A 17,663-nucleotide genomic window follows, 5' to 3' on the forward strand; every position below is an offset into this window, starting at 1 on the left:
TGGAGATGCCTCTCCACTGACCTAGAGAGGTCACGCCTTAAGAGAGGCCGTGCCACTCTTTGGAGAGGCCGCTCACTGCAAATCTCACTTTGCTCTTGACTTGGCTCTCTTGCCTTGGCTTCTTTCCATCATCTTCTTGCTTCTGACCTTAATTCATCATCCATAAGATACAATTGTTCGTCTTTAGGCCTAAAAACACAACAAAAACACTAACAATCCGTGAAGCATAGGATACACAAAAATTGCATAGAAATAGAGTATAAGTGAGCTAAAAATACCAATTTATCAAGTAAATAGAGTTCAAAAACACCCTAAAATCATATCAAATAACAAGTTATCAACCCCCAACTCAAATGACGGAAAGGACGACTCATGGACCTAAGACATGGTCATGGTGACACATATACAAAGTGCGTGAAGACTCGTGAGTGTAAATGATATGTTCAAGAATCGTATCATGACCATGTGACTAGACTATGTGACTAGAATCAATTAAGGACTAAATAAGACTTCGGTTATTAATAAATCGATTAATCAGACTTCGTGCGAAGACTCGAGCAGAACACTGGACCATCGTGCAAACAATGGCACTGTCGCGTCGCGTCAGAGCCATCGCGGTGCGATATTACTATCAAGTCGCGATGGACACTTGCTTGTCGCACCACAGGCTAGACCTTCGCGTCGTTACTAAAACGTCAATCTAAACATGTTTCCAGTGTTCTACCTTTGATCTTTAATGTTTAGTGACATGCTAGGGTTTGTTATTAATCTTGTTAGTATCATGCCTAGGATGTTGCTTTTATTATTATGCTTTGAGATCATGATTTATGATGATTGTTATTAAGTTGCTTGATGTTTATTGTTGTTATTGCTTGATCACACCTTTTATGCATGTTTAAAGGGAATTTGTACTTGTAATCACGCATAATAAGATAATTAATAATCTTGTTTAGGACTAATATGATTATAATTCAAGTGATCGCCAATAATAAATTTTCTTGTGCATTAATATTCAACCAATATATATTAAACAGGTTTAGGGTTAACCTATTGGTTGTATGTTAGTCAGAAAGCGCACATGAATACGAGAAGAATAAAGTAGAGGCCTATTTTTAGGGCAGGTTCAATATCTTTTAGGTTGGATTTGTACCTTCATCCCCGAACTTCCAGTCATGGTTCCAGACCTATTGGAGTTAACGATCTCCTAGATCATTAAGGGGTGTAACCTTCACCCTGTGAACGGTTTACAAGTTCTTAAAACTTGTTGGCGACTCTTTTGCTCTAACTTCCTTCCCTTTGGACGCCACCATGCTTAAGTGTATGATCACAGTGGGACTCAAGTGTGGGATGCTTGAAATATTCCCTACATAACCTTTTCATTTTAAATAGTCCAACTCACTTATTATACACTACTTTTTGTTTCTAAGAATGCATACAAAAAGTGAGTAGGCATAAGATAAAATTAAAGTGAATGATGTAAGAAAGATATAGTTAAAGGGCTAAATATAGATAAAGTAAGAGAGTTTGTAAAAAGATGGGTAGACGGGTAAGAGATTTTAAAAAACAAATTAAAATAGATGTGAGTTAAACTTTTTGAAATGATTCAAAATAAAAAGCGAGTTGAACTTTTTGTTTTTTTTAACAGAAATTTTTTTTTTTTTTTTACTCTAACTTACACTTGTATGTCCTTATGACTCTTCTCTATTCTTTTTATTCTCTACATCATTTAATTCCAAAAACTCTCACAAAAAGTTGTTTTATGGTGAGAGAAAAAGAACAAAGGGAGTATGTTACAATTGCGCACGGACGCATGGTGCCGTTGACACAAATAGCCGACACAAAATGTACCCACTCAAGTGTACGTGATCCTACGACCAAGCCAAAGTCAAAAGTCAACAATGCATCAATAACCCATCTAGATGCACTTTTGTAATGTACAATGTCAATGATCTATCTAAACATGACTTTATTATAATATGAACATCGTTACGCTTCAACTAATAGCTGTTCAAATTAGACTTTTCTCGTTCACTTCCTATCCTATTATTTTAAATATAAATATCTCATTCCATCCACCAATTCTACAAACCTCATCTCATCTCCCTTTCTTCTACTCACCTCCCATAACCACCCTATCCAAATCCGATCCATGACATCTCTCAACACAATCTTCGCGGTAGTCCTCATCCTCGCATGTGCCTCGAACATCCTAGTTCGAGCTCAAAACTGCGGCTGTGACACGAGTTTATGTTGCAGCAAATGGGGCTACTGCGGTTCTACAGATGATTATTGTGGTGATGGGTGCCAAGAAGGTCCTTGCAAAACTCCCGTGACACCTACTCCTACCACGCCGAGTGGTGTTTCGGTCCCTGATGTAGTCACTGATGCTTTCTTTAACGGAATACTTGATCAATCTGATGCTAGTTGTGCTGGTAGGAATTTCTATACCAGGTCTGTTTTCTTGGATGCTCTTAGCAGCTATCCTCAGTTTGGTACTGTTGGAACTACTGATGATTCTAAACGTGAAATCGCAGCGTTTTTCGCTCATGTCACCCATGAAACTGGACGTAAGTATACTAACTCTTGTTTACATATACTTGGCTTTTATATATGTACATGATACTAGGATGTATGTTGTCGATTTTATTTGAACAAATCATGATTTAGTTTAGGATCTTGCTAACGTAGGGTGTTAGATAATTAAGCATTTAAAATAATCTCTAAAATGATACTCGTATTAACTTAGGACAGCACGTTAAAATAAAGCGTCAATCAGTGTATTTAGTGTTCAATTCAATTTAATATATTTACTTTTAATTTTAATTATCTTATCTAATATATTATTCAGGGAGTTCGTTAGCTTTTGCCTTTAGTTTAATTAATTTGTTAATAAATACAATAAGAACAAGGTATGGAGTAAACTACTTTGGTCAATCTTTAATGCAAATATAACAATTGAATTACTTTCTTTATAGTACAATTATTCAAATATTGAGCATAAAATGACGATTTGTTTTAGGTGGTGGATCTAGAATAATATTATAGTGAGGTTATATTGTACAGTTTAAAATCAAGTGAAAATCAATTGGGTTCAATATATAGTTGTTCAATTCTATAAAAAAATTATGAAAAACACAAATCTCAAATCTAGAAAAACTCTAAAATATTAATTTAAGTAGGATCAATTGACTCTATTATTCCGTCCATTTGGTTAATGTACTTAACATGCCTTTCAATAGATAAATAAAATAGAAAATCTTTTCATACGTGATAATTATTGATGACTATTTTGACCAAATAATAGTAGCTCATTCAATTCAAGTTGAAACAAATTAAATCATTTTGATCCAAGTAAGAATGAGATTAAACGTTGTTCATGTACAGATTTTTGCTACATAGAGGAAATTGATAAATCAGGCGACTACTGTGACGAAAACAACACACAATGGCCATGTAACCCCAACAAGGAATACTACGGTAGAGGACCAATTCAGTTGTCATGGAACTTCAACTATGGACCTGCAGGAAAAAGTATTGGATTCGATGGCTTAAATGCACCGGAAACTGTGGCCAATGATCCCCTTATCGCCTTCAAGACGGCCTTCTGGTATTGGATGGACAATGTACACTCTAAGATCATCTCCGGCCAAGGGTTCGGATCAACCATTAGGGCTATCAATAGCATTGAATGTAATGGTGGTAACACTCCTGCTGTCAATGCTCGTATTAAGTATTTTACTGAGTATTGTAGTCAGCTTGGTGTTGCTACCGGGGATAACCTTTCTTGCTAGGTACATAGAATTATATCACTAATTTAGTTTTCCATTAGTTTTCCATTTTGATACTATTTGCCTTTTACTAGCGAATTCAAGCAAAATAACATGTATACTTTGTCAACGAAATTAATACTCCGTAATAAATATAGTTTGTGTCCGTGCAAACCGAAAAAAGAAAAAAACATATAGGGCTTGTTTGGTGAATAACGTTTCATTTGGCTTATGGATGTAGTCGAAAGCCAAAATATATGTTTGGTATTTGGGTTTTTTGTTTGTTATAAAGCCTGGTAAAAATGTAAGATTAGCTTTTTTGTGTTGGCAGTTGGCTGTTGGCATTTTCGTATAAAACATCTATTAACTAACAACCAACTTTAATTTACCAAAAAGAGTCAATTGTACGTAGAATTATTAACATAAAAAGCTAATACAAACAGCTGATCAGGCCTATAAAGAGAAATAGTTTGTGACTAATTGCCAAATAAGGCCATAAGTCTATATTAAGTTTAATAAAAATGAACGAAGTATTATTTTCTAATCCCACGATCCGTGTACATATTCACAATCTTATCTTTTGCGTATGTGTCTAAAATATCCTCCCAACCTCTTTTTATTAACATTTTATATTCTTAACTTGACCACTTGCATGATAATTAAAATACTTATTTTAATTAATTTGTCAAAGCTAAAACTCTATGCATAAACAAGTGATGCACTTATTTAGAAATAAAGGGAGTAGATAACGGAGTTTATTTTGAGTCTTATTACAAAGAATTAGTTTATACGAGTAATATAGTATTATTTCTAAATTAAACCAACTCAATTATAGGATGAACCTGAATCGGTTGAAAACAATATGTATAAATATAATATCCTATAAATCCTAGAACTAAGCCTATAACAAAACTACATAATACTTTTACTATTACAATCACATAAACTCTATAGAAGTTCTCGGGCATCTTCATGTCATCTAGATCACCATCTAATCCTGAGACTGTCGGAATGAGAGTGGTCAACAACATAAGTAACATAAAAACCTGAAAAAAAAAAAAAAAAAAAAAAAAAAAAAAAAAAAAAAAAACAGACTTAAGATACAAAAAGCTACATTTACTAGATATCTAAAATTTAATTACCACAATAATATTGGTAAAATTAGAATTGGTGTATGTAGTGCTATATTAAGGAGTTAACAGAGCTAACAATCTTTTCAAGTGGTTCAAATCAATTAAAACCGGCCTTTTAAACTGCTTACACTTGAATATAATAGTTCAAATTTATTTCATACTTTGTAACTTATATATTTCTAAGTACAAATCCAAAATCATATTCCAATACAATACAATATATATTTATATTTTATTTTTTTTTATTGCACATAGATTGAACTTGCATATTATTTCTCCATATTAAGTAAATCATTTGCAAGGTTTGATTTTACCTTTTAATTGTTTTGCATATTAATGTATACATTTGTAATTTTCTTGTGAATTTTGGCTAGTTTCTGACGTGTACCATATCTTAATTTCAAACAATACATTCCCAAATTAAAATATGTCATTTCTACCCATTTTAGTGATCATTTATGCACTAATTTTAAGCCTTTACAAGCATTACAAATAAATATATACAATTATTGGAGAGAGTTTGTCATAAATTTGAATAGACTTATATTTAGTAAAACTATAATCCAAAACCGATAAATAATTTAAAGTTGTAATCACCTTGAAGTTTTTAGCATCGTCAAATTGTTCATTCTTCTTCCTTTTATTAGTTGTCCTTGATTTTTGAAAACGATTGTTCATTCTTCTTCCTTTTATTCGTCGTTCTTGATGCTTCAAAACTCACCATGCTATTGAAAATGCTAATTTCATTTATGCAACTCTAATATCTCAAGTTAATCGACACTTTTGCATGTAAAATATAAATTTGATTCGAAATTGTGATTATATGGAAGTTTAGAATCCAATTAATTAATCATGAAATTCATCCTTAATTTGAACAATTAAAAATGAATCAAGCATACACTAAATTTAGTAAATATGTATATGAGTAATCCCATCTTTTAATAGTCCATATGACAATTTTTATTTCTTCTTTTTAAAGAAGAGTTTGAAATACTTACGAAATCTTTTTTTAAAAAAAGTAATTTCATTGTATCCTTTCTGAATCAATCATCAATTAATAACTTAATACTAAAACAAATATCGGGAGTGATACGTATCACATCCTGGTGTTATTTTTTTCCTCCAAAACCCCCCTTCCCTTTCTAACCTTTTTTTTTGTTAATATTTTATTCTATAATAATAGTATCATTTTAAATCTTTTATATTATCTTTATGACAACTATATATTCCTTTTTATATTCTGTATTCATAATTATTCTATATATATATATATATATATATATATATATATATATATATATATATATATATATATATATATATATACATTTACTTAAATAATTATTTCAACTTCTTTCAAAAAAAAAAAAAAAAAAAAACCTCAACTCCTTTTTAACTATATTTTAAATGGAGTATTATTATACTTTGCCAAAAAAAATTATAATAAATTGATTCATATTAATAACTTAATACTAAAATAGACACCGGGAGTGACACGTGTCACATCCTGGGGCTATTTTTTTCCTCCAAAACTCCCCTTCCCTTTTTAACCTTTTTTTTTGTTAACATTTTATTTTATAATATATATTATCTTTATGACAACTATATATTCCTTTTTATATTTGGTGTTCATAATTATTCTATATATATACATTTACCTAAATAATTATTTCAACTTCTTTCAAAAAAAAAAAAAAAAAAAAAAAAAAAAAAAAAATCTCAACTCCTTTTTAACTATATTTTAAATGGAGTATTATTATACTTTGCCAAAAAAGTTATAATAAATTGATTCATATAATAGATGTTAAAGAAATTACTTTAAAACATCACTTAAATTTTATTTTTTTTTCAAATACTTCTACCTAATATTTTATTTCAATTTCAATTCAATATAACTATATATTCAAGTTAATTACAATTTTATTTATGAAATTTTACTACTATACGTACATATTATCACAAACTGATATATTACTATAAAATAAATGTTGTATTTAACAAATGATTTTTTAGATATAAAGGCAATATATTATTTGTAATTTTGTGTATGTTTGCACTTTTGCTAATAATTTTAATGGAGATTTTAGTTTGTTGTTCGATTGATTTTTGATGTATATTAAAAATGCATTTATAAATAAGTATTCACTAATATGGCCATTAGACCTGATTAAGCCCCGCCTGAAAAATTCTCGAGTTCGGGCAGACAAAAAAATCTATTTTTTAGATATTTGTTGCTTTGCCTATTTATATATATTATGACATTATAATTTCTATATATTTGATTTGTATGTTTTATCAAATTTTATTTGTTGGATATAATTAATTTTCTTAAAAAAATTAGATTTACCGTGCATGACACGAGCCTTAAGCTAGTATATAATACTAAAATAGACACTAGGAATGACACATGTCAATTCCTGGAGCTGTTTTTTCCTCCAAAAATCTTTTTTTTTAATACCATTTACTACTTACTATAAAATTTGTATTTCCATTTCTCTTACTTTGTAGATTTTAATTTTTAAATTAAAGATGACAATTGTGTTGTGTTGTGTTCCAATTTGAAATTAAACGGGTTGGGAAGCTCAACACTAATCTGACCCTTTTAATGAACATGACGTATCGTGTTGACCCGTTTAATTACGTGTCGAGAATCTGTTAGTTGAGACAAACACTACAAGAGGGGGGTGAATTGTATGTGAGTTCCTAATGGCCACTTTTGCGAAATATAAAAACAGAATGTAAAGGAACTTGCAATGCACATAATGTTTTACGAGGAAACCTTCTAGGGCCCAATTGAAAGTAAAACCTCGACCCTCTTAGGGATTTCCGAAACCAAATCAATTCACTATACTATGGCAAACACACAAGTTACAACCTATTATAGTCAGACCTATACTCACAAGTTCCAAACTGAACTTGCTATACAGTAGGACCCTATCCTACCCAACCTATGTTTTTGACTTAGATTCACTCGTACTTCCTGAGCACTCTCTCACTCAGCTTCACCCTAGAAGCCTACTCAACTGTATGCAAAGATAAATCACACGCACACCCAAGAACCCAATCAATACAAACTTTTGACTCCTAATATTTAAAAGGTAAGCTACGCATGAAACCCGAAACTAATGTGACAAAGTTATAAACTTGACAAACTTATACAATTAAGCACACTTCGATATCTTCACGCATAAACTCACAAATATAATGATATGAGACTTCTACAATTTATACAAGACTTGCTCGTATAGAAAGTAGGGTTTTCAAAAGATAAATATGTTATTTTACCAAAATCCCAAAATACGGTTTTAAGTAAATCTATTTAGAAGAAAATCTTTTTAGAAAACTTATCAAAGATAAATCTTCAAAAGAATAATATCTTTTGATAAACAGTTTTTAAGAAATAAATCGTTTTAGAAAATTTTTGCTTAAAACTTTTCTTTTATAAACTTTCCTGTGTTAAAAACTTGCCAAGCTCTTTTGTCACGTTTCTACTAAGTTTCACGCATAAACCTAACAATCATATTTACAGCAAATCTAAAAGATAAAACTTAACAAAACTAATTTGCTTCGCCAATATTTTGTAAACCAGGATACATGGGCTTCACGCAGTCCGGGACTAAGTTCCTGCTGTCACTTGTACTCCAGTTCTGAACTGGAACTTCCCAGGCCAAATTCTTGTGAAACTTGCTGTCTTCAACGCAGGCCAAATTGAACTTCTCAACTTGCCGTGTTCAAGTTCCTGTTAGGGAACTCAGATAGTTCTTGTCAAAGAACTCTTCTTCTATCTTCTTTAACCTTTCCTTAGAACCTCTTCACGTCTTCTTAGTTTAATTTGGTTACTCTTCCACTTCCAAAGTCTACTTCACCTGTTCTAATCACAACACTTAGAGAAACCTTTATAAAATGAAGTTTGCTAGTTCACGTTCACAATCATCAAAACCTTTAAGCTTCAACAGAATCCTTGATATAAACCAGCTTTTTTTGTGTCTGATTCATGTCATGTTGTCTATATGAAAAAAATATTAGCATCATTCAATAAATTTATTGGGATTTTTTCTTAGTCGGGCTGAGTCGGGTGTTAATAAATATATTATAGTTGTATTTTGTCCATGATATTTTTATTAAAAAAATATTATTACTTTTCTAATTAAAAGTAGTGAAATTAGTGTGCATGGCACGGGTCCTAACCTAGTTGATAATAAAATAAACACATAAAATCATAATCAACATGAGCTTGACTTTGATTAGTTGACTACGATGTTACGTGTTTTTTTTATCTTGCCTACAGTTGAAGTGTATCATTCCCTAATAACATATGTAAGTGTATCACTTTAATAAAAGTTGAGAGTTAACACTTTATCAGACTAATCGGCTACTCCTTTTATTGTCATCTATGAATTTAGATGGAACCTTATTGGACATGTGAAGTCGAGTATTAGACTCTGTCTCTTGATTGCGGGTGTGGGCCGTGTGGCCCAGACCGTCATCTTTGACACCGACCTCGATTCCTCAATCAGGCTAATTCTCGTCTAAACTCAGCTAGTTGATCGACATTCATAGTCTCCAACTCGCCGTATGATTTCAATTATCAGTTTACTCTGTAGAAACTCTAATCACAAATAACTCATTATCTCACCTCTTATTTCCTTAAATAACGTAATATTTTAACATAGTCCACTATCTAGAAGGAAGATATCCATGGGAACATTATTGTATTTGTATTTCGCTTAGTTTGAACAAGTCCAGAAGCCCACAAACTAGTAATAATAGGCATACCACATACTGTCCCATGTTATAACATATAATAAAAAAATATCAAAAAGTTTTATCTTAAAAATTCTTCTAGATATATGACTTTTACAAACTCTTATGTGTCGCTAGTTACATAATGTGACCATCCACCATGAATATATATTATAAATAAATACTAACCATCAATGTATTACACTATTAAATATTAACCAAAAGTTATAAAATTAAAAGTTAATACTTTAAACTACATGTATATACAATAAAATGAATAATATATATATATATATATATATATATATATATATATATATATATATATATATATATATGCTTTTTCCGTTTTTTAATAGTTGCAACACACACTTTTTCACGGTATTTAAGAAAGGTGGGATTTACATGATGTAATACACTTTAAAATAGGATGAGTGGATGTTAGGAATGTAATTTAGTGAGCCATGTGCTTTAAATAAGGGAAATAATATAGTTTTTCCCTAAAATAACTTTCCATTTATAGTGTATTGCAAGTATTATGACATTTTCATTTTAGGGAAGTGTTGCAAGTATTAAAAAACGGAGGAAGTATATATATATATATATATAAATTGTTTATCTGGGGGTATAACTGTATTTTCAAGTACCAGTAGTGGAGGGGTACATGTGTCTTTTCATATACTAGTTGAGACGTACATGTGTAATTTTCTAAATGCAAGTTGCAAACAGTAATTAGATAGCTCACAAATTAAAAAGTACTGAATAAATCACCACGCTTTTTCAATATATTTACAGAAATATCACCAGATTAACGAAAATTCGTTTATCTGGCAGATAAACTTGTATTTACCGGTATTTAATTAATAAAAATGTTAGTCACATTTCAATCGACTAATATAAAATTTTCAGCAAATATGTACCGTATTTTATGACTTCATAAGATGTGTGGAGGAAATATTATATACTTCCTCCGTTATTTTTTTATTGCATCATAAGGGATTTCACGCTTGCCAATGTATTACTTTAGCTATCAATATTTTCAATTATACTTTTGTAAAAATTATAAAAATATGATATTTGAAAAGTAGAGTTCGATATGAATCTAACTAGATCTCACATGATTATATTTTTCCTAATGTATAAATCACAAATGATGGTCAAAGAAGATTAAGTAAATAGTGTAAAAGTGCTAATGGTGCAATAAAATAAAAACGGAGGAAGTATTAAAAACCAATTCCAAAAAAATACGTTAAGAGTCAAAGTCAAAATATCACTACGTTGAACGTATAAAATACGAAGTACTACACAAGTTGCGCCGTATAGAATCAGCATAAAATATTATATAATTCACAAGTGAGACAATAATTAGCGGATTTGCACAATCTCTTAGCGTAATATAAACTAACTAAGCTAACTTCTTCCCTAGGTAACTTCTCTCATTTTCTTCTTTAAAAACCAATCTACTCTTGTTTGAGCTTCCTCATCCAACACAACACATTACAAACCTCTAAAACCAAAATGTCTTCCCTAAGGCCAATTTTTGCCATACTCGTGGTGGTTACTTGTATGTCAAGTTACCTAGTTGTAGCCCAAAACTGTGGCTGTGACCCTGGTGTATGTTGCAGCCAGTGGGGTTACTGCGGTAACGATGATGCCTATTGCGGTGAAGGGTGCCGCGAAGGCCCTTGCTTTTCTACGAACCCGATGCCAAGCGGTGGTGGTGGATCGATTTCTGATTTGGTGACTGACGCCTTCTTTAATGGAATAATTGATCAAGCTAGCTCTAGCTGTGCGGGTAAAAACTTCTATAGCAGGTCTGCTTTCTTGGATGCTCTCAGTTTCTACCCCGACTTCGGAACTGGAGAATCCGGTGATGATACAAAGCGTGAAGTTGCTGCCTTCTTTGCTCATGTCACCCATGAAACTGGACGTAAGTTAAATTCTCCCCTTGTCCGATATTGATGATATTTCATATCTCTAACAAAGTTTATTAAAAAAAATCTATAACTCAAATAATATAATAAGTTATCAATTTGTCATGTTTCTAACGGAAGACTATTCAATGGCTACATAAAAAATGTAGCCATTGTAACTAATTTTAATCTTAACCATTTAAATATTAATAATTAATCTTATCCGTTCAATACTTGACTTCTAAATTATAAATATTTTAAAAACTACTTTATCTTGGAAAAAAGAAGAAAAAAAAAACTGAAAAAAAACTACTCGTTTCTACCATTGATGAAGTTCTAAGTATTCAACCATCATCCTAATCTCCATAGAATAATTATATGAGGAACAATTAACATGGATAGGATTATATAACAAATAACCAATGGAAAACCGCCAACCAATCTAAATAAAAGGAATATAATTTTATACAGTGGATAGTTTAATACGAAGTTCATGGATAATTGGATAGGATCAAATTTACTCTTGCACTAATTGATGGATTTCTTTTTAAGTGATTCTCTCTCCTCTCAACACCCTGCTCTTCTATCAATAAATTCTCCCCATAAATCTCATGAATTAGGTATCTTTTTGATTGAGTCATGAATTAGGCAGCAAGTTTCCATGATAAATGCAAAATCATCGGAATCTTTAGCATAGGAAAGCTATTCAATTGCAATATCTTCCTTTTGGTTGATTCATGGATAATTGGATAGGATCAAATTTAATCTTTCATAGGAAAGCTATTCATACTTTGCAGATTATCATCAATGGAAGATTAGAAGTTGCTGTTGTATTTTAGTTTTTAGAGGAATAAGGAAAAATAGAAGAAAAAAAAATTGGGTATTTTTCTTGATCAACTTAAATCAATGACCCTTATTTAGATAATATTAATCAACGGTGTAGATTTCGTTTTTATAATGGCTACAATTTTTATTGTAGCTATTGCAAAACTGTCCTGTTTATAACATATCATCACATTTATAATTCTAAACATATCAGATCATAACAATTTAAATGTTCAATAAAAAAATTTAAGTTTATAGTTAAAACCCACGATTGTTTCTACATTCTGCATATGCACGCCACGCTAACCTACATGGGTCATGTAGACTTAAAGTGTGAATATAACATATCTCGTCATATATTTTGCCATGCCACCTTACACGGGTTTTTTCGGCTTGGGTATAACATGAGTACAACATTAAATATTACATTTTGGAAAATGAGTGGTGGATGAAATTTAATTAAAACGTGTGACATTATTCTTGTCATGCGGACTCATTTATAGATTTTTAATTTGTTACGCAAAATTTTACTCAACAACTAACTAGATAAAACTTTGCTCATTTGTAGATTTTTGTTACATTGAGGAGATTGCAAAAGCAACTTATTGCAAGGATAGTACAGATTGGCCATGTAACCCGGATAAGCAATACTACGGCCGAGGACCGATTCAGATCACATGGAACTACAACTACGGACAAGCAGGTCAAAGCATTGGATTTGATGGCCTAAATGCACCAGAAACAGTTGCCAATGATCCAACTATCGCCTTTAGGACAGCCTTTTGGTTTTGGATGAACAATGTACACTCCCTTATCGTCTCCGGCCAAGGGTTTGGGTCCACCATTCGAGCTATCAACGGTGGAGAATGTGGTGGGGGGAACACACCGGCAGTTAATGCTCGTGTTGGGTACTATACTACCTATTGTAGCCAGCTTGGTGTTTCACCTGGTGATAACCTTTCATGTTAAATTAGTTATAACATGTCTTAATATGTATAACAAACTTTATTATTATAATAACAAAAGAAATTAAATATGAAAAAAATAATCATGTATATGTAAACTCGTGACAGTTTAATTGTATGTGTTGTTTCATTGTATCCTTTCTGAATTGATAATAAAAGAAACATTAAGCCATCTTTAGGCTAATTTTTGGAACATACATCAAATAAATGTAGTGTATTTGAGTTACGTTACAAGAATAAAGTACATATATATCCCTTAGAATTCAAAAGCTTCAAGTTTCTGTGATGGTATTGTTGAATTAAATAACTTGTATTAAGAAACAGAAAAAAAAAAAAGACGAAATCAATTCCAAGAGTAGCGCCTGTTCCACATATAAAAGAATAAAAAGAAACATCCACTCGATCACAAGGTGATCTAGGCTATTTTAGGCGTGTAAGGCGAATGGATGTCATGACCAATTATACCTAAAAGCATTTTTATACTGTCCTTGCAACATACTTAATCAATATCAGTTACACACTTACGTAGCAAGTCTTGTGTGGTGTGACTAATCTCATGGTGTACATATGTAGCCGCATTTTATTATAAGATGAGTAACCTTTATTCATTAGTATGAGTAACCTTATACAGTTACAAGAGTAATCCGGAAAAATTGAAAAATAATAATCCCACTATTAGTATGAGTATTGACACTTAAGACCCCTAAAGGTTAAAAAAAAAAAATTATTACAACAACAAATAATTACATGTATAATAATAGATCTAATGCTTTGTATAAGCTATAATCGTGTTTCACTAGGCAAATCTATGTACAGTAAAACAACGGATCTTTTACCAAATTGGCTTTTACAAAAGTACCAAAACGGCTAATTATAAATTCTAATTCCAAATCTAGCTAAATTATTGACTTGAAAGGAAATTATTTATTTCTTATTTTTCTTTGAACCAATTTAGTTCACTTTATGAGTTTAAAAAAAATTGGGGTTTTTTTTTTATTTTTATTTTTTTTGGGATATTCTAATGCCATAAATTAAAATATCCCATTCATTTGAATAATAACTTTCAACATAATTTTTGTGATACGATTACACACATCATTAAAGTCAAAAATATTCGAATTAGTCGATATTAACAGAGAGTATACAATTAACAAGCGTGAAAAATATAAACAATACCTTAAAAACCCTCATCGTAGTATAAAATTGCGGTAATGTTGATAGAACAATACTATTTGAAATTCTAAAATTTTGTGATACCATCGAGACGAAAAATTATTTTTTTTTTTTTTTTTTTTTTGGTATATTTGTATATGCCTCAAATTTTCCAACTTAAAAAAAAAAAAAAAAAAACTAAAATAAAAATTTAAAAAAATCCAAAAAAAACAGAATAAAAAAAAAATCAATAAAGTGAACCCATTCCGGTTCAAAGGAAAATAAGAAATTGAACAAAGTCTACCATCCCCTCCAACTTTAACTAACCCAAGGCTAGAAAAGGAATTGAACAACTCTCCATAACTAGGAAAGGAAGACTCTTCCTGCCCAATTGTTCCCCAAATACCCAAAACCCCTAACTCTTTCCGCCCTGTCAAAACCAAAGACCATTGGGACCATACTAGAATAAAACCAACCCAAATGCAAACAACAAAACAGCAAGCCATAGCCAACTGTATTAAGCTCAACATAAAGGAGCAAAGGAAGCACAACCTAAGGTCGTCTGCTCCAAAGCAAACTAACTATAAAAAAACAAGGAGATCGAAACTCACAAAACGAGGTCGGCGACTAACAAACGGTGAACTCATAGAACAGAGGACACCAAATGGCCGACGGACTTAAGAACAAAGACCACAGCTCACCGGCGGTGGCAAGGAAAGGAGTGCTGACCGCTGGCGAAGAGCAGGTGGCTAGACGAGAGTTTGCTAGCGGTGGAAGGGATAAGGTAGGGTTTTCTAGAGAATTTGTTGAATATTTGCATTCCATTTAAAGAAAGTCATAGCAACAATAGCTCACATTTTCATTTCTTAACACGATGATTATGTGATAAATTGAATAAACTCAAAGCTTAATTCTCATTGATGGCTTTCAAGACAACCTATAATACAAGCTAACCTTAGAATGATAGGATTAGAAAACTAGGAAAATAAGGAAAGATATCAACAAATATTAACTAGCCCCAAAAGATATTCACAACATATTTTCTGAGAAATCCTAAAATATATATCCGCAATACCCCCCTCAAGTTGAGCATGAGGATAAAAAATGTCCAACTTGGAAAGTAGATTATCAAACTGTGACTTCCCAAGTGTCTTTGTGAAAATATCCGCTAATTGCGAAGAAGTGGGAACATAAGATGGAGAAATCAAGCCTTATGTAATCGCGTCACGAACAAAGTGACAATCAATCTCAATGTGATTCGTCCCGAGCGTATTATCAGATCCAATAAATTTTTATGCTTACTGAATTGTGGGCCATTAGGTCAGAATGTGCCTTTTGGTACTCTTTTTTTGAAGGGTAATGCTCGGATTTTCAACGGTTTGCCTCGGTTGCATTTGGAAGTTCTTGATTATTGTGTTGCTGAAGGATGAACCAATGCATAGGAAGTTAAGTGTCATTTTCTAAGAGTATTATTTTTCCCCCTTTTTTTTCCTTTTATTTTTTTTAAATGTTGATCTTATTTTTTATGGTTGTAGTGAGAATCTTGTGACTTTTGGATTGAAATTTCTAGATCCAAGAGAAGATATGGTGTCCCTTAATGCTCCACTTAGGATTCGATGGTGCATTATTGGTTGCTTTGCTCTGTATTTGAATGAGATAGCTTGTTTTGAATAATCTTCTGGTCCTCGAAGATTCTTTTTTGGTGCGAGGCAAAGTGTAAGTAACTTGATATTTTTATATTTAAACACATTCACTTTATATTTTTATATAAACACGATCTTATACTTTAATAGTTTGCATTGTTGTATGTTTGTGAAAACATTGGCCAAAGTGACGTTTCTAGTGCTATTAACAATTTGCACGGTATATGGGAAGGGTGGGTCAGCTACGAGAATCCTGAATGTGATATAATGGATGCTGAACTGGTATGCCTCATGTTAAACTAATATAATACCCTTAAAAGAGTTATGTCTGTGAAATGATTTGTCTAAATCACTTTTAATTTTTCTATTTCAGATCTATATTCCTATTCTTATTGAGAATCACTACGTTTTGTTTGTTGTTGATCATTCAAAAGAGTTGATCTATTATCTTGACAATATTATTTGGCATGATTCTAGTCTTGACTACTTTAAAGATTTGTCTGCTCAAGTGGTACGTTTCTGGCTAAAAGGGTAACTTTTTTTAGTTTAAAGGGTCACTATTTACAGTTAAAAGGGTTACTTTTTTACTTTAGAGTTTAACCTTTTATTATTTTTATTTTGTATTCAATGTATTCTAAATTTTTATATTTTTTTATCAGTGTGATTAATTGGGTGCTTTTCTTGGCAAAATAAATCATCCAAAGAGTTCTTAGATACCTTCTTATTGCTTTGAAATTGTTGAGTTGGAATGGAGAAATGATAAAATTGACTGTTTGGACTGTGGGGTCTTTGTCATGTATCACATGCTCCATTTTGTTGGTGAACCATTCAAATTAAATTATCTCAAAACGTTAATTATAAATCTATCTATCTTTTGTTTTTCCCTTTCTGTTGTTTTTATTAATTTCATGTTGATAAGGTTTTTTTCCTCTGTTGTGAGGTTGTTGGAAGAAAATTTCTGCGTGGACAGATCTGTACCACACTTGTATTGTGTGATATGAATGAATCTAGGGTTGATGTCTTGTTAGAATTAGCCAAGTTCAATGAGAGGAAGAAAGATACTGATTATGTCCAGGAAATTGAAGTAAGATTAAACGCTGCAATTGCTGAGAAGAAGAAAAAGAAGCTGAGGAAAAAAAAGAAAGCAGAATAACAAGCTAAGGCAGAGGCAGAAGAAGAAAAGCCCAAAGATAAAAGGGAAAAAAGGCAAACAAAGAAGTACACTCCTTCTAAAGAGTGAAATGACTGTTTAGTGATTAGGTGTAGAAGTATTTTTTGAAAACTTAATGTATGTGCATACATCAAGTGCAATGATGTAATTAAATCTTCTATGGTATAGTGTTTGGTGGGTTTTTTTTTGAAAATTGAATGTATTTTTTGGATGCTTTATTTTGAAAACTGAATGTATGTGCATACATTAAGTAATTTGAAATTTTATTTTGTACATATCTTTCTTTTTAATTGTGCATTTATGCATTAAAAGAGACAAACCTACACTTAAAAAAGGTCACTTGATGCAGGT

The 17,663-nt window shown here is 31.4% G+C and overlaps 1 protein-coding gene across 1 annotated transcript; it reads left to right on the forward strand.

Annotated features, from left to right (window-relative positions):
* Window positions 1-2,097: 2,097 nt before the first annotated feature.
* Window positions 2,098-13,372, forward strand: LOC145577821 (uncharacterized). Its single transcript, XM_081635257.1, has 4 exons — window positions 2,098-2,567; window positions 3,385-3,790; window positions 11,119-11,573; window positions 12,950-13,372. The coding sequence occupies exons 1-4, from the start codon at window positions 2,150-2,152 to the stop codon at window positions 13,348-13,350; spliced, it is 1,680 nt and encodes a 559-aa protein (XP_081491383.1). The 5' UTR covers window positions 2,098-2,149; the 3' UTR covers window positions 13,351-13,372.
* Window positions 13,373-17,663: the final 4,291 nt, after the last annotated feature.

Source organism: Chenopodium album, chromosome 14, assembly GCF_948465745.1.
Source record: "Chenopodium album chromosome 14, dcCheAlbu1.1, whole genome shotgun sequence".
NCBI classification, from domain to species: domain Eukaryota; kingdom Viridiplantae; phylum Streptophyta; class Magnoliopsida; order Caryophyllales; family Amaranthaceae; genus Chenopodium; species Chenopodium album.